This window comes from Podarcis bocagei, assembly GCF_964188305.1.
Source record: "Podarcis bocagei genome assembly, chromosome: 12".
NCBI lineage: Eukaryota > Metazoa > Chordata > Lepidosauria > Squamata > Lacertidae > Podarcis > Podarcis bocagei.
The window spans coordinates 32,879,332-32,906,567 of NC_138137.1; the positions used below are offsets into that span (position 1 = coordinate 32,879,332).

At 42.9% G+C, this 27,236-nt stretch overlaps 2 protein-coding genes across 9 annotated transcripts in view; one reads left to right on the forward strand and one right to left on the reverse strand.

Moving 5' to 3' along the window:
• The window catches only part of SLC25A13 (solute carrier family 25 member 13), a 109,552-nt gene extending 108,265 nt beyond the window's left edge, over positions 1-1,287 (forward strand). For all 3 annotated transcript variants that reach the window (XM_081164586.1, XM_081164585.1, XM_081164587.1), the window contains one exon: positions 9-1,287. In XM_081164586.1, the coding sequence (XP_081020712.1) occupies positions 9-189 (181 nt within the window). In that variant the 3' untranslated portion in view covers positions 190-1,287. The remainder of the gene's footprint in view (positions 1-8) is intronic.
• A 2,562-nt stretch (positions 1,288-3,849) lies between these two features.
• The window catches only part of DYNC1I1 (dynein cytoplasmic 1 intermediate chain 1), a 234,983-nt gene continuing 211,596 nt past the window's right edge, over positions 3,850-27,236 (reverse strand). For all 6 annotated transcript variants that reach the window (XM_081164604.1, XM_081164609.1, XM_081164605.1 and 3 more), the window contains 2 exons: positions 25,846-25,971; positions 3,850-4,664 (listed from right to left, as the gene is read on the reverse strand). In XM_081164604.1, coding sequence (XP_081020730.1) covers positions 4,554-4,664; positions 25,846-25,971 — 237 coding nt within the window. In that variant the 3' untranslated portion in view covers positions 3,850-4,553. The remainder of the gene's footprint in view (positions 4,665-25,845; positions 25,972-27,236) is intronic.

The window sequence follows — 27,236 nt, forward strand, 5'->3', positions numbered from 1 at the left end:
TATTGCAGGAAGCCAGCTGGATCGGAAGCCGTTCTGAAAACAAGGATCACCCTACCTGCACCGAATCCCGACCACGTGGGGGGCTACAAGTTGGCCGTTGCCACTTTTGTGGGAATTGAAAACAAATTTGGACTTTACTTACCTCGATTTGCGTCTTCGCCACCTACCTCAAAGGCAGCGCCTGTCTGATCACAAGGCAGCGACTTACTTTTACAGAATGTTGGGAAAGAGCCATTCATCTGATCAGTCTTAATACTTCATTCCTTTAGCTTTCCGGTCTCAACCCAGCACCACCTGATCTGCAAGTCTTTCTTCCCACCTGCTCCCCATCTTTTAAGTGTGAATCATCGGTCTCTGCGCTTCCTTTTATCAGATCACTGTGAAATTCTTGCTAGAGTAGTCTTATCGGTTTGGGTCCATGAATGCATTTTTGTTCTTTCTTGCACATACCTGGGGTCGTGAATGTACTTGGGCTCATTTGGGGAAAGACATTTGTATGCAACTGCTCTTCTGGTTGGGGAGGGTGGCGTGTTTCGGGGAGGGCTGTCCTGTCGTCATGGCTGCATGTTGGCTATTCAACAGAGATCATGGTGCTCAACGCAGAACAATTTAGACAGTGCGTCTAAGACTTGGGGACACATTCCATTTGCATCCGTACTGGAGGATTCGAAAGGTGTCGATACAAGCGGTACCTGAGTCTTGCCAAGAGTGACTGCATTTTACTACACGCACAAGTTGCATTCCTGAATTGTATTAGGAGGGTTTTATGGGGAACATGTTTTTCTAACTGAAACCACATCGACAAGCGTTTAGCAATTATATTCTGTTCCTGGTATCAGAAGGCTTGTGGGGTTGGGGGTGGGAAGAGAAATGTGATTTTTTTCCCATAGTCTCTGCACTTTACGGAAGAGCATCGTACCACGAGAGATGAAAATTCAACACCAAACGGCACGAGCCATTGAGAGGTGTAGCTATACATTCTAAAGTGCTATTTGGCTCAGGGCTCCAGCACAGCTTTCGTCAACACTAATGGACGCTGTGCCCAAGGGGGTCACACCAGGCCCTGCTGATATTTGGATTCTTGTTTTTTGTGTTGGTGCACTTAGAGTAACCTGCTGCTTGTTTAAATAAATGCAATAGAAAAATCCATGCACTGTATCAATGGTATCTGCCTTAACTGCCAGCTTGTAATTGAAAAATATTTGTGTGGAAATTCTGAATAATTTTGATGAATTAAAACAGAGTTTTTAAAAAAACAAAACAAAAATACAATAATAACAACAACAACCAGATTAAATATTTTGCCTTCTTTTGGAGGGGGGGCGTGGGGCTGCCTTGCAGAGTTTAGTGGGAAACTGAGACCAACATTAAGGCCACATTAAGGCCATCAATTGAAAGTGCCATGACACCACTTTAAAACAGTCACAGCTTCCTGCAAAGAATTAAGGGGGCTGAGAGAGGCTAAGTCATTGAGGGCTGAACTCTTTTCTTGCTTTTAACAAGTATTGCAACATGTGCCTAGAAAGGCTTCGCAGTGCAAGCCATCTGTCACGGATGCCACCACATGGCCTGTTTTCCCATGCTGAGACCACCGGTAGCTTTTTAAAAGCTCGTCCCATTTTTATAAAATGGATGTAGGCTTCGGTTTTTAATAGTAATAAAAAAGTTTGCCTTGGATCTTTTTAAAGCGTTAACTAAAGCCACTAACTGGATCAAATTCTCCACAAATTATTACTTAAAACATAAAATCGGAATACTGCAATTTTTATTGATTTAATAGAACTGATTGGTTAAAGTTCTACGTCTCAATTAAGAGCAAGGGCCTTCATTAAACAAGCTTTGGGTGTTTGCAGCAGAACCGAACTCCGTGCATTTATTTTAAGAAAAATATATGCTGGTCGCTATTATAAGAAATATCAAAGTGTTTTACAATAGTATCTATATATACTTAAAAACACACATAAAAATTAAAATCTGGTACTACTATTACCTATTCCTAATTGCCTGCATAAGCCTGGCAGAACAGAAAAGTTTTCAGCAGCCGTTTAAAGGTTGAAGCAGAAGGTGCCCAAGTGTTGGCTGGGTGCAGGCTCAGATGGGACTTTGCCAACTTGACTTCTTCATGAAAAGAAGGCCAGGCTGTCAATTTATAAAGCCTTGCTGTGCCTCGTATGGGTATTGTAGTTGTGTCCTGGCTGAGAATTTGAGCTGAATGCTGAGCAGTCCCCCCGACCCACCTTATTCAAACCTCAAATGCTGCCACAAATTTAACAAGCTGCTAGCCTTAAGCAAGATCCTGTTGTCTTAACCTCAGCCAGTCAGCTATAATATGGGTTTAATACCAGCACACCTCCACAGATAGGGTAAGGACTGCAGCGCTATTGATAAGAGCAGCCATCGCTCTAACTGCACCAAGACTTAAGGGCAAGAGTGCCCTGAATGTGCCACCAAGGAGGACCTCTTTGCCACATTGGTTCCTTGGACACGTCCGATGAGCACAGCCCAACTGGTGTGGCTGTGCATCCGGCTCGTCAGTTCTGATTAGGCTCCGCGCTGTGGAAAACGAGCAGTGTAAAAAGCACTTTGGAAATGGAAGCATCGTTTTGTCACTTGAGCCGTTTAGCTTGCTGCTTACGCTAAAGGACATATTTTAAATCTAATGATTATACATAATAAATTACTGGCTGGTTTGGAAATAAGTAAACCTCAAGATACTTTCATTATGGAACTCTCTGGGGAAGTTAAACACAGCAAATAACCCAGAAACAGCACTTGAACAAATTGTGCTTTTTTAACCACTCTCTGTGTGTACTTTAGAAAGTAGTCCTACTTGCCGCCTAAGAGGCAGCGCTGCAACTTTGCAGGAAATACAGGGCGCTAAATCCAACAACTGTATTTTGGCAAAAGTCCGGGGACAAAACGGATGGTGCCAGTTGGCAGATGCGTGGCTGCAGAGAGAAAAAAATGGAATTGTGCACAGTAGGACCAAAATGTGTGGTTTTGCTTTTTTTGCTTTGACACTCTGCAAAGCCAAGTATCTGGACTAAACTGGTCCTCTGCATCATTTTGAGCAGGTTAGGATGAAAGATGCTGACATGGAGCTTAACCAGTATCCAAACAACCCTCGCCTTGAGGCACTGCTAGTCCCATTCCATTGACAAAAGACACGTATTTTGGATCATTTAACAGTGGACTAGGAAGGTATGTCCAGTTCGGATACTAATGTAGGGATGGGAAACTTGTAGCTCTTCACCATCCCTGACCATTGACCATGATGGGTGGGACTGATGGAAGCGGGATGGGCAGGCAGGACTCCAAAGCCCTCCCAATGGTTGCAGCTGAACAGAGGAAGTAATGTCAGACCTCATGTAAGTGCACAGACAGATTCTGCAGTCTTTTAAGTGAGCACAGTGGAAAATTGGCCCGTGTGCCTGGGAAGCTAAAGAAGCTCAGAGCTTAAATTTACATATGGATCTATACATATGAAGCATCAGAATGGCCCACAGAAATCTCGCCGGTAAGATTAATTATGGTTGTGCATTTGTATTACCGGTGCAAATCTGAGCAAGTAATATTGACTCTTACAACTCCAAGAAAAACAAAACCCTGTTCATCTAATCAATGTTACTACCCCAGAAGTTACAATTCTCTGACTGACCAGTAACGGAAATAATTTTATCAAGAAGAAGAAAACCAACAAAACTTGGCTACAGAACAGCTCTGACACATTTTGCTGCCGTTGCCTCTGTCTACTTCTGAAACAACACTTCCTCACTCAGACCATTAGTGGTATCCTGCAATGAGTGCCGGGGACCAACTGCACATGAAATATTGCTAAAGTATCTAGGATTAATAGGCGATTTTAGAAAGTTCTGTTTATTCAACCAAACCCTTTTACAGATTTCATTTTAGTAAAAAGTGACATCCAGTAATAGTTGTTTGGGACTCGACATAACCCCAACAGGCATGCAGAGACAATGCAGTTTGCTCGTTATGCACATGCTTTGGGATCGTTTATTTTAATGCTTTCAAATAAATATGTTCCATGCAGCACACCGCAATAAATAAGGAGCAGCAATGTTCGTATAGTACATCCATTCATAATGTAAGTCACCATGTGAAACACCACATCTAAAAGTCTCTGGCCCAGTCCCATGTTGCGAAGCGCACCACATCTGTACCCAATCATATCTGACTTCATATGGATTTAATAGGACTGTGCCAGAAACGCACGTGAGCCCAAGTTTATTCAGGAGTTCCTAGCTAGTTACTGCAGCTACTAAAGGATTTAAAAGGCAACAACTGAACCCGCTTGGGCTTGATTTGTCCTCTCATTCGTAAACTTCTCAAAAAGAAATATGAAGCATGAAAACGCTCTGGATATTTTCAGACGGCTTGAAGCACAACGCAATTAATATGGAGAAATCGGAACCCTGGGGAATGCTGGCAGCAACACTGGCATGGAAAGCCACAACAATACTGACTTGACACAGAACATGACTGCAATCGACAGAGGGCAGGTGGCTACAAAGGAAAGGACACCTTTCTCTCTTCTAGGCAGAGATCTCCATGGTTCCTTCTTCTTCGCTGTCTGCTCTGTTGGCACGGATTTCCACCAGAGTCCGGGCAAATCGGGTCCACTCATCATTGTGCGGTATAGCAAGCTGCAAGAATTAAACAGACAATGGTGCAGAGAAATTAAGACTGGACAAAGGGAGGTCTTAAGCCACACTGTTTTGACAGTCGTTCATTATTCTGTTTACAGCAACCCTCTTGAAGGAATGATGCAACTGGATGTTTTATAAAAATCTATGATGGGGTATGTTAACTGCCAGTTGAACAGTTCTGGTGTTGTTTTTCTTAGACTTGCCTAAAGATGTTGCTAAAATACTATTCCAAGCATCTTGCCTACTGCTGGCTAGGGCTGATTAGCAATATAGTTCAGCATCTGGAGGACCACAGGTTAGCCCCTACAGTTTTAGGGTGATACTAGATAGACAGATAAATAGATAGATGGAAGGCTAGATATAGGATAAAAATGCTGTAGGGCAATGAAATGAACACGACACATTTTATCATGTTAACAAATGGCAGAATCCAACCAAATGCTATCAATATCTTTAAAACCAACGAAAGCCTTTTCTGGTTGGTGTAGGCAAGCCTATTTAGACTTTCAAACATTATGCATTTATTTACGCAGTTTATAACCTATGTTTCGCCACAACATGATCTCATCAGCCTTGGTTTGAGATGTGCTCTTTATGTTTATGCATCTCAGTAATGATGGCACTGAATCAGACTGGCTTCCCTGCTATCTGAGAGTGTTGGTTTGGAAGGAGATGTCCCACCACAGTAGAAGACCATGACAAGTCGCGGATGAGGAAGCTGTGGCTTTCCCACCATCCCTGCCCATTGGCCATGTTAGCTGGGGCTGATGGGAGGTGGAGTCCAATGAGAGGGCCACAGGCTCCCTATCTCTGCTATAAGTTAAGGTCAGAATGTTATAATAGCAGCAGCTGGACACGGCCAGGGTGATACTACACTGCAGTTAGAATGGAACTCCAGGATGGGTTACACATGTTAAAAATGTATGCACCATGTCATATTTCTGAAATCATTATGCAGCGAGATTTGAGAGGGGGCAGGGGGCATTTTTGCTCTGCCCTGTTTCTCAGTACAGCTACAGAAAAGGTATACAATAAAAATGCTAAGCATCTCTAGAGCAAGCGAATATTATGCAAACTGATCAGAATTTCTTCTCCCAGCCCTTAACACTGAAAAAACCTGGTAAAATTGTTCCTTTTTTCGCTTTATTCTTATGAAGACAGGACAAAAGTATGCTCCGAGTGGGATATGTATTTCAAATGGAATGGATGCTAGGGTGCTTTAGTGATACATGGGACAATCCCACCCCAGAATCCATTCTAGCTGAATCTAGTCTTGCAATTTTTGAGAGATAATGCAAAACAAGATTGAAACAATCACCAGACTGCTTCCTCTATGTACATTTTCATAGACTCCGACCCTAGAAGCCGGCAACATGAATTTAAATTAACCATGCACATTTTTACTGCTCCGTAAAGTCTGTAATCTCTCGCTGGATGCTGTAAGAGAAAGTAACTGTTTAAAGAAATTATGCAACATAGATGGCTGGAAAGGAACTTCTTTCAAGGCAGGAAGCAGTGTGACTGACATTGAGCATCTGGGGTTATGTGTCCCATTACTGCTAGTGAGCCATAAAACCATACAATCCTTTTATGCACCTTATGCAAATTTGTACTACAAGTGCAGAAGGAAGGATCTGTCCATTTCAGTTGCCTCCATTTTTCCAATCTTAAATTCAGTTCTCCACATCTGGCAACAATTTCTGATTTCCCCCCCTTTAAATCCATATGAAAATTCACCAGCCTTTTAGTGCAAATTTCTCCTAGGAAACACATTTGTATATGCAGTTTAATGGACTACAGTACAAGCAATTCCCCCTAATATAATGCACTTGTGTACGCTATTTTTGTTAATATCTTTCTTTTCATGTACACTTCCCCCTAATACACACATTTTTGTAAACAGTGTTGGGTTAGAGAATTGCATCACAAAGTTCGGGTGAAAATGTGAATTTTGAAGGATGGCTGTTTTTTGGTTCACATCGTTTTGGAAAGTGGAATTTTAATAGATTTGGCTTTAAATGTGTACCTAATTGAATTTCCCCTGGTTTGAGTACAAAAACGGCTTTGGTCACCTCTGTTGGAAGGAGGAGAGGGGAAATGTGTCCCTATTAATTCTCCTTGACCTTCCCTACCATTGACCGTAGTATCCCTCTGGAGCCTCTATCCGAGTTGGGGGTAGGTGTTGCTTCTTTGTGGTGATTCTGGTCCTGCTTGGATGGTCATTTTGAGAGGGGGGGTGCTTGGGGAGCACTCCTCCGCCCCATGGAGCCTTTAACATGGGGTTCCTCAGGGTTCCATTTTTATCTCCCCTGCAGCTTTTAACTTCTGCATGGAACCGCCAAGTGGGATTGTCTATAGAGTTTGGGAGTACATTGTCAGCAATATGCTGATGACACTCAGCTCCATTTCTCCCTTACATCTGCAGGTGAGGCAGTGGACGTGCTGGACCAGTGTCTTGCCTCGGTAATGGACTGGATGAGAGCCAACAAACTGAAGCTCAATCCAGAGAAGACTGAGACACTGTTAGTGGGTGGTTCCCTATGGGAGGCGGCCTGCTCTTGGAGCAAGTATGTAGCTTGGGGTACTCTTTTAAAGGTAAAGTGTGCCTGCTGCCACAGTCGCTTCAGGAGACAAATCACCATCCATATCCTTGCACATCATTTTACAAAAATGAATGTCAGAGAGGTGCCATTTGGAGTTTATGTTTCCTATTCAAATATATATTTGGACAAATATTTGTTAGATTATAGATAGATAGATAGATAGATAGATAGATAGATAGATAGATAGATAGATAGATAGTCTATCTTCTTCTTTCTTTATCTGAAGCCTGTAATGCAGATTCACTAAAATTTGCATCTCAGGGTTCTCATTTTTATATATTCCATTCTAAATTATGTTTGGCTTCAAGAGAGCTAGTTAAAAAGATTTTGTAAAGCTGGCTAATTAAGGACCGCAAAAAAAGAAAGAGTTTGGGTTAATTTTAGCTTGGTTCCTCCAATAGCATCAGCCAGGCAAATGGTTATAATGACTAAGATGAGGCTTCAAAATAAAGACCAAGTGTGGTTTATCAGCATCCTTATAATTTTTCAATTTAACAGAAGCATTTTAGGAAAGAACAGAAAAACCCTATCTCAGGAGTGCATTAACTGTTTACTCCAAGCAGAGCTTTTGCCATCCTCAAGTTGTCTGCACACAAACCATAAGAAATGCATTTGATGTGGAATGAGATTTGTTGCAGTTTTGCACGTAAAGATTTCTTCACGATTCAGTCATGCAAGGAACTAGACAACAGGGTAAGAAGGAACTGGATTCTAGAATGATACTGTCAAATACCCGATTTATAACACATACATGAGTGACTGACCAAACGATATAAGTTAAATGCTTTAAGTTTCTTCCGTCCTCAGTAGCATGTTTGGGATTTTAAGGGAAACAGGAAACTGTTATGTTGAACACTAAGGTGTCTTAATAAACCTATCTCAGTCTGGCTGCTGCTTTAAGTTATTTTAATTGATTGACTGACTGACTGACTGACTGACTGATTTATAGCCCATTCATCCTACCAGGGCAGCAGAGACACCTGTAATTAAAAATAAAATAAATATATACAGCGGTATCTCAGGTTACATACGCTTCAGGTTACAGACTCCGCTAACCCAGAAATAGTACCTCGGGTTAAGAACTTTGCTTCAAGATGAGAACAGAAATCATGCTCCAGCGGCACGGCGGCAGTGGGAGGCCCCATTAGCTAAAGTGGTGCTTCAGGTTAAGAACAGTTTCAGGTTAAGAATGAACCTCCGGAATACAGAGGTACCACTGTATTTAAAACATTTTAAATTGTTACACATCTCAAAACAACAGAATCATAGAATTGTAGGATTGTACATCTACAACTAATTTAAGACCAGTTACAACCAAATCATATGTTTGGACAGGCCTGCCGTAAACAGAACAGTTTTCAGCAAGCATCTAAAAGAGGACAATGATATTGCCAGCCTAATGTCAATAGGCAGGGAGTTCCAAATTTCAGGTGCTGTCACTCTAAAGCAGGCATAGGCAAACTCCGGCCCTCCAGACGTTTTGAGACTACAATTCCCATCATCCCTGACCACTGGTCCTGTTAGCTAGGGATGATGGGAATTGTAGTTCCAAAACATCTGGAGGGTCACAGTTTGCCTATGCCTGCTCTAAAGGAATGACTCCTTACAAGTAAAGAGCAGGCGTTGCATGGCACTTGTACAAGTGCTGCAGATTGAATAAACTGAATTAAGTTAACCCATTCAGTAAACTGGCCCTAAGCCATTAAAGTAGCAACCTGAATTCAGCCTGGTAGCAAATGAGCAGCCATGCGGGTGTAATATTCTGGCAGACTCTTAACTCCTAACCTGAAAGCCTGGAGATCACCCTATTCACTTCCCCAGAGCAAAAAAGAGTTTGTCAATCACTCTGAACTCTGGCAAATGGCAAAATCACTCCTACCTAGAGAAGACCTAGAGCTGCTCTCACCGACATTCCCCCTCCATTGCACCACTGGGCAATGAGTAAGGTAAAGGGACCCCTGACCATTAGGTCCAGTCATTGCCAACTCTGGTGTTGCGGCGCTCATCTCGCTTTATTGGCCGAGGGAACCGGTGTACAGCTTCCATGTCTCATGGCCAGAATGACTAAGCCGCTTCTGGCGGATCAGAGCAGCACACGGAAACTCCGTTTACCTTCCTGCCAGAGCGGTACCTATTTATCTACTTGCACTTTGACGTGCTTTCGAACTGCTAGGTTGGCAAGAGCAGGGACCAAGGAATGGGAGCTCACCCCGTTGTGGGAATTCGAACTGCCGACCTTCTGATCGGCAAGTCCTAGGCTCTGTGGTTTAACCCACAGCGCCACCCACGTCCCTATGAGTAACTTGCCCCATTTATTTATTTCTTGCATTTATATCCCAATATTTCCCCCCAAGGAACTCAAGATGGCATACTTGGTTCTTCCCGGCCTTGTTTGATCCCAACAACCCTGCGAGGTAGGTTAGGCAGTGACCGGCCAAAGGTCACCTAAGTGAGCTTCATTGCCGAGTAGGGATTTGAACCCCAGTCTCCCAGGTCCTAGTCCGAGGCTCTAACCACTATCAACACACTGGCTCTCAAGGGGGCTACAGTGTAACTCTGTCAGTCTGGTTCCAATCCAGCAAAGCTTTCCTGCATGGATTCATTTATAGTGTTGTAGAAAGAAAACCACACAGATACTCAAATCAAGACAAAAGAAAAAGAAGTATAGGCACAGATGTATTAAAAATAGATAATTAAAATTTACAAAAGGATGAAACATTGAATGAAGACAATCGTAACTGCAACACTCCTTCCCAAATCTTACACAGAAGACAGTAAGGAAAAAATTTCCATATTAGAAATCCATATAGCTTTCTTTCTCCCTATGGGGTCTGCTCGCACGCGCATATATATATATATATATATATATATGAGCACACACCTTTTCTGGCTTTGATCCTGCGGTAGTATCAAAACTCCTTCATTATTTTTCTTTATATATAGTCTGAAAAAGTCTGTATTTTTCCAGGCAACTCCCAATGCCACACACATGGCTGGAAACAAAGTGGGAGGTAATCTGAAAGGGGGGGTGGGGAGGAAGGCCACCAAAGTAACCGAAAGCACCCTGTTCACATAGCTGGAGTACCACTGTGCTTAACTCTTCAGAGAGCCGAGCATCATTGCTAACAATGGATGAAACCACCGGCGAGAGGTTGAAGCCAGAAAACTGCATGCAGATGATTTTAATCAGCTCTGTGTATATACTGGTGTGCTTAACTGAAGGGGTGGGATACCACAGACGGGCTAAAGACTGTCTCCGCTCAACACACAGCAGGTATTGCAGGAACTGTACATAGCCCCCCCCCCCATAAAGTTCATTTGTGGGTTTTCATCTTGATTAACCTCTGCTGCGAACTGTGTCTCTTTGCACTGTTCGGGGGCGGCCGATCACGGGAGTTGCAGCAGCAAAGATAAGAAACCGCAGGATCCCTACAGGCACACACACCAGATTTTTTCCACTGGCGAAACACACAGAACTAAAAGTTCAGGTGCACCTCAGACGAAATCTTCGAAATTGAAAAGTTTGGCTAAAGTTGGGAACATGTGACCTTCCGGTTCTCAGTACATTGCATGTCCCATCATCTCTGGGAGGGATGGAGATCAACCTCTGGAGGTCCACAAGTTCCTGCTTAGATAATGTTAGCAAATTAGCAAGTTGGCCAAACTGCCTACCGTTTAAAGAAGTGCACTAACATTTCCCCCTCGTTTTTCACAGCACCATCTTCATTACTGGCTTGAGCTTGATGCTTCTGCATCTCACTCCAATCCTCCAACCCTCCCCAAAACTTTTTTGAACCAAAGAAAGTCCAGGCACCCTTGCCGACTCCAAAGCTTCACCGGCCTTGGGAAATCCAATAATGGTTCATTCTGCCTACTTGGCTCAGAGCAGAAAGGAAAAATCCCAAGGGGAGGGCTATTACCTTCTGTGGGTGGTAAGGGCTAAGAACAACCTTTAAGAGAGGACTTTGTACTGTAGTCTATTTGTACTTTTTGTAGCAGCTTTCAGGGTGTGTTTTTATTTACTTTAGCTTTCTATATCTTACTGCATTGTAAAAAGAACTCCAACAAAAATCTTAACACTTACAGTCCATTCTGCATACTGTACTAAACTGGCAGTGGTTCTGTTTAAGGGTTAGTTGGGCTCCAGCAAAAATAACAAAATGCCTTGTGACACCTTAAACACTCACAAATGTATTATAGTATACACACCCACAGACTGGAATCCACTTTGTCAGAGGTGTAAATCTCAGCTGACAGAAGAGATGTTGCTAGGGCTGAACATAGGATGTTGCCTTATACCAAATCAGACCATTGGTCCATATAGCTCAGTATTATCTACACTGACTGACAGCAGCTCTCCAGGGTTTCAGAAATAGGACATTTCCAGTATTACCGGGAGACGCCGGGGATTGAACCTGCAACCTTCTGCAGGCAAAGCAGATGCTCTACCACTGAGCTGTGGCTCTTTCCCAAGGGGGCCAAGCCACAAATCTTGAACCACACTAAGTGTTTCTGGGTGGGAAATGAATAGAAGGGGAAACTGAACTGGGAGATGACCCAGGTTCCTGGTAGGATATTAATTTGGGGCAACACATATGTTTAAGATCTGTAATAAATGTGGTTAACTGTAGAAAACTGGATTGATGTGGAGCAGGATCAGTTGGAGAATTACGGTAACTGAAATTGAATAAATGAAAGAGATACTGATTTGGAAGGATTTGAGCTGGGGTACAAATTAATTGAAGAATTTTATCTGGGATGCTTCCAGTGAGAAATTAGTTAGCTTGCTTTCTATGACACCTCTTCTGTGTATTAATTTAGTTATGAATGTATGCTTTCTTTTATATTGGCACTGATTTTATTATTATTTATTTTAAGCTGTCCTGAGACACTTTCTACAGGGTACAATACAAATTCCAAAAAGACATACAAATAAATGCATAACATGAGGTACCTCCTTTTTTATTTTTTAACGCAGGTGCCTGCCTCTGAAAATTAATAATTCTCAAGAGCTGTTTTCCGAAAGGCTGCAAGCATCACAGGCTCTGGCTGTCTGCTACGGAAAGGCAAGGAACTGCCTGCCTGGCATGAGGAATGTATGGATCTTTTGCTTTTTTTAAAGCCACCAAACCTGTGTACTTGCGGTCTGCTGGATCACAGCCAAAGCGCCTGCAAATACCATAAAATTATAGTTCAAATATGTCATTTCCGCTTTTCTACGGAGCAAATTAATGTCCTGAACTCTTCCGTAATGTGCTGCAATTTTAGGCTAACCGGCTCCTTATCAAGACATACATTCCATTGCGCCATACACTTATACAACACACAACTTCACCAACCATTAAGGAAAAAGCATTTTAACACCATAATTAAGTCCTCCCTCACAACCAAGGTTGCTATTGAAAGTGACAGGCTCAAACCACAGAAGAATCATAAAGATGATTAATTATACAAACGAATTCTTGTTTTAGAAGATATTCCTCCAGAAAACATATGCTGGTACTAGTAAAGAGGAGAGCATGCCTGCTCAGCTGAATTTCACAAACAAGAACACCATTACATTAATGTGATATCGCTTTAACCCATATTGGCACTGAAGATTTTTTTCACTCAATTCCCTGTAGTGCAGGGAAATAGCTGTAACAATTTCCTAGTCAAGCTGATCTTACTGTGTGTATATAGAAAAAAAACAAGAAAATGTTCTTGGGAAATAAGTTTACTTCCCTCCTCATCCTGGCTAAATTTGTTATTTTAAATGCACTATTTCATGGTTCCTTATTAAGATGCTACACAATGTTAATGATGCTATATTACTTTTAAAAGTGCCTTTTCCCTCTTCCACATTAAGATGTTGTACAATATTAGGAAATTCAGTACAGCTTCTCCCTCCCGACCCCCACTGCCCCGGGAGAATATTTGCTTATGAACCAGGGTGTTGTGCTAGAAGGCTCCCCTACAACCACACCTAGGCTACGGACCAGTTCAACATGTCGTCCAGCTTCCTTATAGACAGATACTGCAGATCACTCAACAGACTGGGGGGTGCCCTCCTCATGTTGAGATGACTGCAATGTGTTCTGCGGGGTTTCCCTTATAGCAGAGCATGCAGGTGATGTAGAATTTCATCAGTAGAAAAAAGACAGTCGCGGAACCGAGAAATTACACAAAACAAATGAATTACCGTGAAAATCCCTGAAATGAGAAGTAATTGACTAGAAATATTATCTTATAGAATTAAACTAAATAACCAAAATCAAAAAGTTTAAGGAAAAAATTAGAAAAACCTAGAACTGAACAAAGCCTTAACGGGATGCCAGCTACAAACCTCATTTCACTGAACTATTCAGTTCCTCAGAAGGAAATAGAGAAATCATAAACCTTAAATGACCAAATTCAAAGAAAGGGGGTAAGGTTCTAGGTTTTTCTAATTTTTTCCTTAAACTTTTTGATTTTGGTTATTTAGTTTAATTCTATAAGATAATATTTCTAGTTAATTACTTCTCATTTCAGGGATTTTCACGGTATTTCATTTGTTTGATGTAGAATTTCATGGGCTGGGTGACAAGCAGCACCCATTCCTGGGAGCATACCCAGCCAGTTTTAAGCTCTTGTAACTTAACATAAAAATCCCTAAATTACTATGGATCAAGTTAGAAATACCAATTTTCTCTTCACTGCCCAGTTAAGATAACAAACGGAACCTGGTTGCAGTGGCCTGATGATTACTGCCTTAAGGTGACACAGAGGCAGTCGTTATCTCCCCCTCCCCACACTGGTAGCAGCCCCAATGTTATGGAGTGGGGACTCCTTGCTGAAAGGCCTCATCTGTACTGGCGTTCCACTGGCTTGCACAAAACGTTCATCTCCCATATTAATTGACATCATTTTAACGGGATTCTTCTGTTGCATCTTTTAATAACGGTTGTTGATATTTTAATGTTGCATGACTTTGCAAATGCCTTAGAAGACTATGTTTGGCATTAAGCAACATATACAGTGGTACCTCGGGTTAAGAACTTAATTCATTCTGGAGGTCCGTTCTTAACCTGAAACTGTTCTTAACCTGAGGTACCACTTTAGCTAATGGGGCCTCCTGCTGCCACCGTCATGCGATTTCTGTTCTCATCCTGAAGCAAAGTTCTTAACCCGAGGTACTATTTCTGGGTTAGCAGAGTCTGTAACCTGAAGCGTCTGTAACCTGAAGCGTCTGTAACCCGAGGTACTACTGTATATTTATTTATTTAGCAAATTTATAAACTGCTTCACCGACCACCAAAAGGGTGCACAAAATACAAATTCTAAAAACTGTAAAACGATTCTTGCAAACAACCATCCCTACCAATCTACAATTAACTAAATGGTAAGTATTATTATTAGGGGGACGCAGGTGGCGCTGTGGGTAAAAGCCTCAGCGCCTAGGGCTTGCCGATCGAAAGGTCGGCGGTTCGAATCCCTGCGGCGGGGTGCGCTCCCGTCGTTCGGTCCCAGCGCCTGCCAACCTAGCAGTTCGAAAGCAACCCCGGGTGCAAGTAGATAAATAGGGACCGCTTACAAGCGGGAAGGTAAACGGCGTTTCCGTGTGCGGCTCTGGTTCGCCAGAGCAGCGATGTCACGCTGGCCACGTGACCCGGAAGTGTCTTCGGACAGCGCTGGCCCCCGGCCTCTCGAGTGAGATGGGCACACAACCCTAGAGTCTGGCAAGACTGGCCCGTACGGGCAGGGGTACCTTAACCTTTACCTTTAAGTATTATTATTAATCATTAATAATAATACTAACAATACTTTATTATTGGATAACTCTGAATAAAGACTTTATTCGTGGCAGCAGCTCATTCCCCTTTTGCTGTTACCACTGCTGTTCATGCTGCTCACTCGCCCAGAGGAACAAGAGGCTGTCCCTTCCCGTTGGTGCAGGCGAGAGAGAAAGGGCAGGTGAGCAGTGAGTAGCTGTTGTTGCTTTTTATTGGTTTGCCTGACTCAGGGTCAGCCTAAGACATTTTGCTTCCTGAGGCAAAGGACAAGGCGGTGTCCCCTCTCCATTCCAGGTTCAAATACTGACTTGGCTGGCTGTTGAATCTTATTTCAATGCTCACGACGAGGCAAAATCATCCACCATACCTGAGGCAGCAGGCAGGGGTGCCGTCTTTTCGGGGCCCTGGACTCGTGACCCCATGGAGCAGAGCACGCCAGGCACTTCTGTCTTCCACTGCCTCCCGCAGTTTGGCCAAACTCATATTTGTAGCTTCGAGAACACTGTCCAACCTCTGCCGTCCTCTTCTCCTTGTGCCCTCCATCTTTCCCCGTCTTTCCCAGGGAGTCTTCTCTTCTCATGAGGTGGCCGAAGTATTGGAGCCTCAGCTTCACGATCAGTCCTTCCAGTGAGCACTCAGGGCTGATTTCCTTCAGAATGGATAGGTTTGATCTTCTTGCAGTCCATGGGACCCTCAAGAGTCTCCTCCAGCACCATAATTCAAAAGCATCAATTCTTCGGCAATTAGCCTTCTTTATGGTCCAGCTCTCACTACCATACATCACTACTACCATACCCACAAAAAAGCCCTCAATATTCCACAGCCAAGTGGCTCGAACGGGTCCTCCCGCTGCCCCCCTGACAGACGGTCGCAGCTGCAGCAAGCCCCAGTTGGCTGCTGGGAGTAGCCCCAGCCGCCACCCAAAAGGTCCAGGGGAGGGTCTGCTGAGGCTGCAACAGGCTCCGTCGGGCCCTCCCGCTGCAACAGCAAGCCTTAATATATACACATATCACAATCTATCACACACATCTCCAGAATGGGCAGGAAGCAAGTTAAACCACTTTAAGTGCACATATTTCATTTTAGATTAAGAGTGTAGCTGAAGACACAGCTTTTATTCCTGTTGGTGTATGAACCGATGTGTACATTAAAGACCTCAAAGACTGTATGGTAACACAAATTAAGGAATATCGTAATGAGAAACACAAGGATTTAGGGTGATAATTACTGGGCTTTGCCCTACTTACACCGGCTTACCCCCTACTGAGGCTACCAAAGCCAAAGATTTTATCACTCTAGTAATCAGCAATGGGTGATGGCCTTCATAAAACACAGTAATTAAACTGACTGATTTTTCAAACCTGGGCATTTTTTCCATTAAGGAGCTCTTTTTAAGCCACTCTTTTTTTTAAAAAAAGGCACACTGGATACATCAGTCACTATTTCTCTCCTAAATGCCAACATTTGGGAGCAAAACTGATCAACACGCTGTTTCCCAAGCGTTCATTACACAAGCCAGGGTTTGGAGAATCAATCACTGAGTGATCCTGCAATGGTGACAGGAGAGCTCTATATATTTCTTATTTTTAAAAAAATCAAATATAGGATTTAAACAAAGTCTTCATACAACGAACATGTACAAAGAAGAAGGAGGGGCGTTGTCACAAATGTAATACTTTCTTTGAAAATTGCGTAAGCAAATGAGTGGCTCTGTGTTCTGGGGCTCAGAACCCAACTCTGCCTTGTACTCAGTTTTTTTAGGCAGGTTACTTGTCCTTTGTTGTGGCAGCCATTTTGTGGCAAGCCAAGGCCTTACTATAGTCATTTTGTGGTGGTACCCACAAATGTTTTCAAATTTCCCAATGGGACAATGAGTCTCCAAATATTGGCAACCCTTGAAATGCAGTACATTCCTCGCAGGCAACAGTTATGTACAAAGTTGTATTTTTCTCGCATTAATAGAGATATTGGGTGAACTCCCAGAAGTGCAAATGTCATCACTACACCTCTCTAGAGCATTACACAGAAGGAGCATTTGTTGGTACCTTTATACCAACATGTCTATGGCAAGTGAAGCAAGTGGCTGGAGACACTGAAACTAAAGTATATTTCAGATAACTATCTGAGTGGCACTACTCTTAATTTGAAGGAGTGCTAGTTATTTCCCAAGATTCTTTGTAAGAGACCATGCCAGTTATAAAAAGGTAAAGGGACCCCTGACCATTAGGTCCAGTCGTGACCGACTCTGGGGTTGCGGCGCTCATCTCGCTTTATTGGCCAAGGGAGCCGGCGTACAGCTTCCGGGTCATGTGGCCAGCATGACTAAGCCGCTTCTGGTGAACCAGAGCAACACACGGAAACGGCGTTTACCTTCCCGCCGGAGCAGTACCTATTTATCTACTTGCACTTTAACGTGCTTTCAAACTGCTAGGTTGGCAGGAGCAGGGACCAAGCAACGGGAGCTCACCCCGTCGCGGGGATTCGAACCGCCGACCTTCTGATCGGAAAGTCCTAGGCTCTGTGGTTTAACCCACAGCGCCACCCGCATCCCATGCCAGTTATACTGTAGTATAAATTTGTAGTGCTCCAATTCTCTGCAATGTAACACCCAATTGTGAATTATCTCTGAGTAACATTACTAAACGACAACACAGTCCTAACCATGTCTACTTTGAAGTCAGCCCTATTGAATTTTATGGGGATTACTCCCAGGTACATGCAATTAGGATCATGGCCCACATTTTCTAACACAATTCCTAACCTACTTAGCTGATACATATATATATTCAGTGTCTAGTCAGGCTATTGCCACAGACTACTAAGAACTTCTACAGAAGCTTCAGTTAAATGCCTGTGTGCAGATAACACCCAACACTTGGCTAGCTTCAATTCATTACATTGGGGATGGCTCCAGGGAGGTTCCTAGGAAATTATGTCCATCATTGCTGGATAATATGAACAAGAGTAACCTCTATGGGCCATCACAGAAGCATTTAGAGTTGAATTAAGTGCTCTCTTACAGCTGAATCCGGCTATTAAATCATCATGGCATGTGAATATCTCTGTGCTCAGAGGTGAATAGCTTAACACTCATTTTTACTACTTATGACATATCATGACAACAGTAGGTGGCAAGTTTTGGGGTGCTGCTTTATGTAATGCTCTAAATAACATAGGTAGTCTACAGATGCAGAAAAGAAAATATTTCAAATGGATTTTTCTTGGATATATTCTTGTTCAACTGGATACACTTAAAAATAATGGGGATAATTCATTTCTATTTTGTCAAATAATCAATAACCTGCTCTTTCACCTTATCATACGTGTGTGTGTGTGTGTGTGTGTGTGTGTGTACAATATATATATATATATTGTCGTCCCTCAAACATGTGTATATAACTCACATTCATTCTAATGGGCAGAATGTACAAGCGTCAGAGAGAAAATAGACCCCTGGCTGTGAAAATAAATGTGTTCAGTTATTTTCAGAGATGATGCTGAAATCAAACAGCTAAAAAATGTAGATGCTGTTAAAAAAACTATCAGAAAATGAAAATATTAATGTTATTTTAAACTTACTAGTCATGAGCTGTACAATTTGCCCGTGTCTTTTCTGTTTGCGGTGTCATAAAATGAATGTTGACATCCATTTAATAGACAGGATGGAATAAAGAAGGTCAAACCCTGACCCTCATGGAAATCAAAGGAAGCAAAGCTGTCCCTTGTGGAGGTGCTGAGTAACCTTATGCAAATGGCGCCATCCAATTTTGGCCAGGGCACAAGCCAGTCAGCAATTCTGCATGGCCTGGGAGGTGGTCTCATGGAGGATGCTATCTATAAGACCCTTTTCTTTGTTCCTCTTCTCTGTTCCATACTGTGGGCAATTGTTGTTGTTGTTGTTTAGTCGTTTAGTCGTGTCCGACTCTTCGTGACCCCATGGACCAGAGCACGCCAGGCACTCCTGTCCTCCACTGCCTCCCACAGTTTGATCAAACTCATGCTGGTAGCTTCAAGAACACCATCCAACCATCTCATTCTCTGTCGTCCCCTTCTCCTTGTGCCCTCCATCTTTCCCAACATCAGGGTCTTTTCCAGGGAGTCTTCTCTTCTCATGAGGTGGCCAAAGTATTGGAGCCTCAGCTTCACGATCTGTCCTTCCAGTGAGCGCTCAGGGCTGATTTCCTTCAGAATGGAGAGGTTTGATCTTCTTGCAGTCCATGGGACTCTCAAGAGTCTCCTCCAGCACCATAATTCAAAAGCATCAATTCTTCGGCGATCAGCCTTCTTTATGGTCCAGCTCTCACTTCCATACATCACTACTGGGAAAACCATGGCTTTTACTATACGGACCTTTGTTGGCAAGGTGATGTCTCTGCTTTTTAAGATGTTGTCTAGGTTTGCCATCGCCTTTCTCCCAAGGAGCAGGCGTCTTTTAATTTCGTGACTGCTGTCACCATCTGCACTGATCATGGAGCCCAAGAAAGTAAAATCTCTCACTGCCTCCATTTCTTCCCCTTCTATTTGCCAGGAGGTGATGGGCCCAGTGGCCATGATCTTCGTTTTTTTGATGTTGAGCTTCAGACCATATTTTGCGCTCTCCTCTTTCACCCTCATTAAAAGGTTCTTTAATTCCTCTTCACTTTCTGCCATCAAGGTTGTGTCATCTGCATATCTGAGGTTGTTGATATTTCTTCCGGCAATCTTAATTCCGGCTTGGGATTCATCCAGCCCAGCCTTTCGCATGATGAATTCTGCATATAAGTTAAATAAGCAGGGAGACAATATACAGCCTTGCCGTACTCCTTTCCCAATTTGGAACCAATCAGTTGTTCCATATCCAGTTCTAACTGTAGCTTCTTGTCCCACATAGAGACTTCTCAGGAGACAGATGAGGTGATCAGGCACTCCCATTTCTTTAAGAACTTGCCATAGTTTGCTGTGGTTGACACAGTCAAAGGCTTTTGCATAGTCAATGAAGCAGAAGTAGATGTCTTTCTGGAACTCTCTAGCTTTCTCCATAATCCAGCGCATGTTTGCAATTTGGTCTCTGGTTCCTCTGCCTCTTCTAAATCCAGCTTGCACTTCTGGGAGTTCTCGGTCCACATACTGCTTGAGCCTTCTTTGTAGAATTTTAAGCATAACCTTGCTAGCATGTGAAATGAGTGAAATTGTGCGGTAGTTGGAGCATTCTTTGGCACTGCCTTTCTTTGGGATTGGGATGTAGACTGATCTTCTCCAATCCTCTGGCCACTGCTGAGTTTTCCAAACTTGCTGGCATATTGAGTGTAGCACCTTAACAGCATCATCTTTTAAAATTTTAAACAGTTCAGCTGGAATACCATCACTTCCACTGGCCTTGTTATTTGCAGTGCTTTCTAAGGCCCATTTGACTTCACTCTCCAGGATGTCTGGCTCAAGGTCAGCAACCACACTACCTGGGGTGTACGAGACATCCATATCTTTCTGGTATAATTCCTCTGTGTATTCTTGCCACCTCTTCTTGATGTCTTCTGCTTCAGTTAGGTCTTTACCACTTTTTATATTGTGGATTGTGGGGAAAGAGGAGCATCAATGTTTGGGTGATTACTCACTTGTGGCTAAACCAGCGTTACATGTATGAAGCATGGGTCCATGTACTCCCTTCCTCCAGTCTCTTCTGCTGGCATGGCCATGAGGAGACCGGAAGCACCCACTGCCATTTTCAACTCGCCACAGTTTGTCATTTTCTCTGAATCTCAACAACCTCTGAAGAGTTTTAAACTATAATTCGTCCAAACAAGCCAAGATCAAATTGTGGCTACTGCTTCTGCCTTCTTCAAATAAACGACAATTTAATGGCCGTTCTCATATTGGACAAAACGACACAGTATGGTTAGTTTGAAATAGAATTGGTTGGTTACAATATCCAAGCCAGGTCAGAAACTCCTAAGCTTTTAGCATGCAATTACGTATTCATACATATGCACATTAAAATAAATAAATAAGGGGTTAAAGAAGAAAATTTCAGAATCCCAAAGCATGCAAGAGTAAATTAACAAACTTGGTTTGCATAGAATGTGCATTCTCTTCTAACAAGTATGCATTTGAATTATGTCATTAGGGCACATATGTAGGGTTCCACAAGAAATGAATGAGGCATTCATTCTGCACCCCAACCCTGCTAAGCAACAAGTTGACAAACACCTTTGTTTCTGTTGCCACCTGTTCATCTCTCAGCCCTCACCCATCTTGGAAAAGAGGTACTTAGGTTGCAGTTGCCAGCAATCCAGGAGATGTGTTCCTCCATCTCCTCCAGGTCAGCTTGTAGATATGCAACCAGAAAATATATCCAATCCACAAAGGAGAGATGGAATAGCTGAGACTGAAGGAAAGGGAAACAAGGATCCAACATAAATAGTTCTGGGTTTCCCTAGTGAAAGGAGAAAGTGTGGACTGCCTCTCAGCAGAATTCATTCCACAAATCACCTAATCCAAGAAGGATATAAGATCAATGTATGATATAGGCAATTTTAAATCACCTCTTTGGTCTACCTCTGGTTTTTTTAGATTGGGATCATTGTCCATTCTGCTTCTGATGTGGGGGTGGAGGGAAGCCAAGAAACGGATGGCTAATCTGGAAGAGATGAACAAAATACTCCAAATATCTTGCTGTATGATATGTCAAAGAGACATATTTACAGCCTGTCTAGACTACAGACAATAGGCGAGAACAGACTATATTGTCAACGCAGGTATTTCTAGCGTCTGTCAAATCACTCAGAAACAGAACACACAGACACACACACACACTAATAAATAAATAAAACATGCTGTCCTGCCAGTGCCGCAGCAGAAATTTGAGTGTAATGACTTTAGACAGTTTAGCAATTATGGTAACGATACAGCAAGATGTTTCTGCAGTCATTTGCGAGCAAGAGCGACTCCTGCAAAAGAACAAGCCAGCCAAAAATGTGAGTCATGCGCAAGTAATTTTGCTATGGGCCATAAAAATCACTTTGTGTGAGTTAAAGCTAAATCTGTATGTGCTACATAATGTTTCCCTACTGTGGGGAGATGGAGATCCCAGTATCCTATCACAGATAATGACAAAAAACAAATTCCGTCTATAAAAGCTGATTGCTCCGCGAGTCACCCCTCGACTGTTCCAGGAATTGTAATGCAGACACTACGTTTTGTGCTGCATTCAGCAACAAAGAGGCACATTCCATCAAGCACACACCATACTGACATCAATTTAGTCAGATTTTAGTATGGGGGGGGGGCAGTTCAGAACAGCCTTGCAACACACTATATTCAGCCTGCTAATTTCCATTACATCTACTCTTCACCCCCATAGGCTTCCGCTGTTCCTTTCTAGCCTACCATTTCAGATTTTCTTGCATCAATACCTCATGTGCTCGTGTAGACAACTGTATCATGGACTATGGTTTTCCCAGAAGTGATGTATGGAAGTGAGAGCTGGACCATAAAGAAGGCTGATTGCCGAAGAATTGATGCTTTTGAATTATGGTGCTGGAGGAGACTCTTGAGAGTCCCACGGACTGCAAGAAGATCAAACCTATCCATTCTGAAGGAAATCAGCCCTGAATGCTCACTGGAAGGACAGATGCTGAAGCTGAGGCTCCAATACTTTGGCCACCTCATGAGAAGAGAAGACTCCCTGGAAAAGACCCTGATGTTGGGAAAGATGGAGGGCACAAGGAGAAGGGGACGACAGAGGACGAGATGGTTGGACAGTGTTCTTGAAGCTACCAGCATGAGTTTGACCAAACTGCGAGAGGCAGTGGAAGACAGGAGTGCCTGGCGTGCTCTGCTCCATGGGGTCACGAAGAGTCGGACACGACTAAACAACTAAACAACAACAACATCATGGACTGATTCATTCTCTTGTTTACATTAAAGTTGACAAGATGAAAGATGCCCCTGAGAGCCGGTGTAACACAGTAAGCTAAGATAGTGAGCTGTAAGCCAGGAAGCCTTAGGACCAGTGTTGTTGTTTTCAGCCGGAGAATGCCGGAGCACAGTTCCAGTACCTCTCAGGCGGGGACTGTGGCAGGCTGGCGCTCCCTTCACCTGCTTCTCGACTCGACATACTTCCGAGAAGCCCAAAACAAAAGCCCAAGTCAAAACGGAAGCTGCCAAGCATGTTCGAATCTACACTTTTTTGTTTAGATCTATGACTCCACATAGCTCCCAGCTGTGACGGGTCAAGTGACGGGGTGGGGCCAATTCATATTTCCTTTTCTTCAATCCATCTCCTATGTAGTGGCAGTGGGCTTGTTTTGAAAACAAAAACAAAAACATTTAAAGTACTAAAATACTAACAAAAACCAAAATAAGCTGCAGAGCTGCCTCTAACAGGGTGGTGACTCAGCCCTCCCAGAAGCTAGAAGTCGGTGGTGGGCTTTGAGCTTCCAGCTAGGCCTCTACCATTGCACATGTGTGTGTTTGTGCGAGGGCCCTTTTGAGCTGCCCTAGCCATTCTCCTGAATCTAAGAGAACGAGGGAGGTGGGGGTGCATTTCTTTGACCTGTGCCAGAGCCAGGGGAAACCCCCAAACCAGCTAGGGAAACAGCTCGCCGTAGTTTTTAGCACCTTTGTGGGCAGTGAATGCACCTGTTGTCAAACCGACATCTGTTCAGAGCTGCCCTGAGTGGTCCAGGGACTTACTGTAACAACTTTGTGGAGAGTTCCGGCACCTATTTTTCTTTTAAAAAAGCACGGCTTGGGACAAATCTTGTCTCTGCAGTGAACTCAGTAGGTGGCCTTAGCAGTGGTGTCCAAACTTTTTCCAAAGAGGGCCAGATTTGATGAAGTGAAGGGCCATTGTTGACCTTTTTTTTAAGGGTTGAAGTTGTTGAGGGTTTTTTAAGGATTTTACCTCGGGAAATAAACTGCCATAGGGGCCAGATTAAACCAGGCCGGATTAAACCAGAAGCGGACTTTGGACATGCCTGCTTTAGGGAAACCCTTCCCTTCCAGTCTCAGCTTTCATAAGCAATTTGGGAATGGCAGATGCTGACCTACCCTGCAGGGTTATAGTAATGAAGGGTTGCTGAGAGAAAAATACATGAAAATGCTTGAATGTTCAGAAAGCACCAAGTGCTATGAAAGAAATCCTTAGCATCTGGAACCTGCCTATACCAGTGACTTTTCACAGTCTTTTTTAAAAAAAAGAACTGAAATCCTAGTAGCTGTAAATACGATAGTATGTATTTATTAGCATGGTGATTTCTTTCTTTACAGTAAAAAAGGCAAGAGAGAAAATAAAATGTTAGATTCTTTTAACACGAGAGAGAAAATAAAATGGTAGATCTTTTTAACATGATTCCTTGGTCGTGTTCTGTCATATGTGCACAGGTATGCTCAGATATCTACCTACAATGTAGATGCAAATCCACTACACTACCAATACTATGCAATAGCTCCTGACACCAATGCCCATTTTAAGCAATTCTATGAAACTAACCAGTCTAAAATTGGACCAATCGTCAAGATAACGAAAGCATAATGAAACAAAGCATCATCTCTGAAACAAAAATCTTCAGCACAAGTAAAAGTAAACTTAAAGTAATGTAACTTCAGCATTAACCAATTAATTTACTGATAAAAATTAACAACCTACAGGTACCTGGTTGAGATGGCCGCAGATATTATCACGGTCTTTCTTGCCAGACACTTGAGAAACTTATTTTCAAAGTGTTGGTAAAAATTAGAGTGCACATTAATTGAACGAATGTGTGAACTTCCCTTTGGAGTGGGAGTTTATTGTGGGCAGAAAGGGGAGATTGTGGCCAGCAGAGAGTTAAAAAATTGCCTTCTCCACTCTGAGGCTGCCCAACTTCCTACAAAGCCCCAATGTATATAATGAGTTTAAATTCTAGTCAATCCTATTCTGAAGGCTCAGAATAGGTAAGAATGCATTTATCAAAGAGAAGCCGATATATAAAAGAACTAATTAGAATCTTAGATGACTTGAAACAGCCCTTACCATAATTTGCTTTCGGTGTCTGTCTCTTGGCATTTCGGTACAACTTACAGAGAGGCTGACCCAACACAGCTTGTTAAATAAGCTGCCATCACGATGATCAGCTGCTTGGTGAGTGAGGCACAAAATCCATACAGCTGTGCCTTCCAAACAGCCGATTAGCCTGAAAGATGCAACACTTGCTTGCATCCTTGATTCTCCATCCAGCTGGGGTTATATGTGTGGGAGATGGATCAGGGTATAGATAAATTTTAACAAACCCACTGTGCATGCATTTTCTTTTTATTATGATGATTAAGTTTTATTTTTATTTTCTCATTTTACAAGTCAAATTTAGTGTGCATTAAAACAACACATAACCAGCCCCGGATTGCCACAATTGTGTCCATATGCATCATGAACTTTGCTGTTACTGTATTTTGCATTAAACATGGCTACTTCACACCCTTAGAAATCTGAATAAATAAATGACTAGACTAACATTAGACACATTAGTTGACCCTACTTTTGTAATAATGAAGCCATCAGTACAGATTACCATGTGGCCATCAGTTCTGGACATCTCTCAGAATTCAACTCATTACTCATAAAAGTGGGTGGGATAGACTTTTTTTTTAAAAAAGTCATATATAAAATTTAAATGTGTGGTTAAAGTATCCATGAGTTGAAACCCATGGCAAAACTGCCTGATTTGAAAGTGGCTGGATTGCAGCTTGAATCAACACATTGTGCCAATGAAATGGGTAAGTGTTTCTTACTCCAGTGTGAAATGTTTATTTACAAAGCTGCAAGAAAAATGGCAAGAATGCGAAGCATCTATGAAGAAAGACAGGTACCTCTCCAACATCATAGATCCAGATCCTTCCTTCGGAGTCCCCAACGGCCACTTCTTTCCCAGCTTGGCCCCAACGGACACGATTGAGGGCAGAAGCTCCTTCGATGGTCACGCTCGCCGTTGGAACCTATCAAAGACAGAATTCTCATGTGGATGTTGACAAAGCCACTGCTTTGCAAATGAAAGACAATGAAATGAAATACCCATTGTTGTTCACTCACGTGGTGTAGCAAGGGAGGAGCAGAAGAGCAAATGAAATGATGAGGTTTAAGACAGGCAAAACATAAAGGGGCAGCAAGTGACACACAACTTTGTTTGGCTCTGGGACATGCCAAAACCACTGCAGCTTTATTTTCTCTCTCTCTCTCTCTCTCTCTCAATGTGGCCTAACAGAACATCAAAAGATGATGGATGACTCAGCTGAGTGGCAAGGATTAATGAGCTCAAATGTGGTATGGAGCATAAACTGAAAGCTGAAAGGAGATTGAAGGGATTTCATGTAAACATTTTACTGACCTAGAGCAATTAGTTTAGCCGAGACAGGATAGGGTCAGAAACGAAAGGAAGATGAGCTAAAAATCTATGACATTCAAAATCCTTTTGCTATTCATTTTCCTTTGCATCTCTTGCAGAGATGCTAAGCCCTTGTTACCCAGAGGAAGTGTTTTATGCCCTGCTAGAACTAAGCTGGTCTGGTCCTGAGTGCTGCTTTGCTGAAAAACTATGCAGGCAACACACTCTGTAGCTTCTCTTGAGGGACTAGGGCATAGTCTAAAGCATAGGGGAGCAACCTGAGGCTCTGCAGATGTTGCTGGGAGTGCAGTAGTATAGTCTACACAGGCTGGGGTTGATGGGAGTTGGAATGCAATGATTTCTGGAAGATCGCAGGTTGGCCACCCCTGGTCACATGATGGAACAACTTCACTAAAGCAGGTCTATCCATAGCCTGAATGTATGGAACTGCTTATGAGCTCCTGTGTACACTCGCCTCGAATTCCATGAATAAATGTAATAAACCCATTGTTTCCTATGTGCTCCAGTGATCAGGGTGCTCAATATAGACATCATACACTAGAAAAAGAGTGGTGTGAATTTCAACCACAGCCTGGACTAGTTGTGGAACAAAGGTTACTAAGGTCACCATCTCCAATTCACTGCTGGAGGGGCCAGTACCAGTGGGAGTCCCCTCGAGGAGAAGATACCACAAGGACTCTGGTGTCTCCCCTTCTGGGATGCCACTAGTGGCCAAGAATCAAACCCACATGAACGTGGGAGAGAGATGGTGGAAGGCAGGGAAGTGAAGATCTCCCGAGGTGAGATACTGGGAGAGGAAAGGGAATATCCCAGTTGTGGGCCACTACTTTGGATAGAGAGAAGATTCTGTATGTGTAT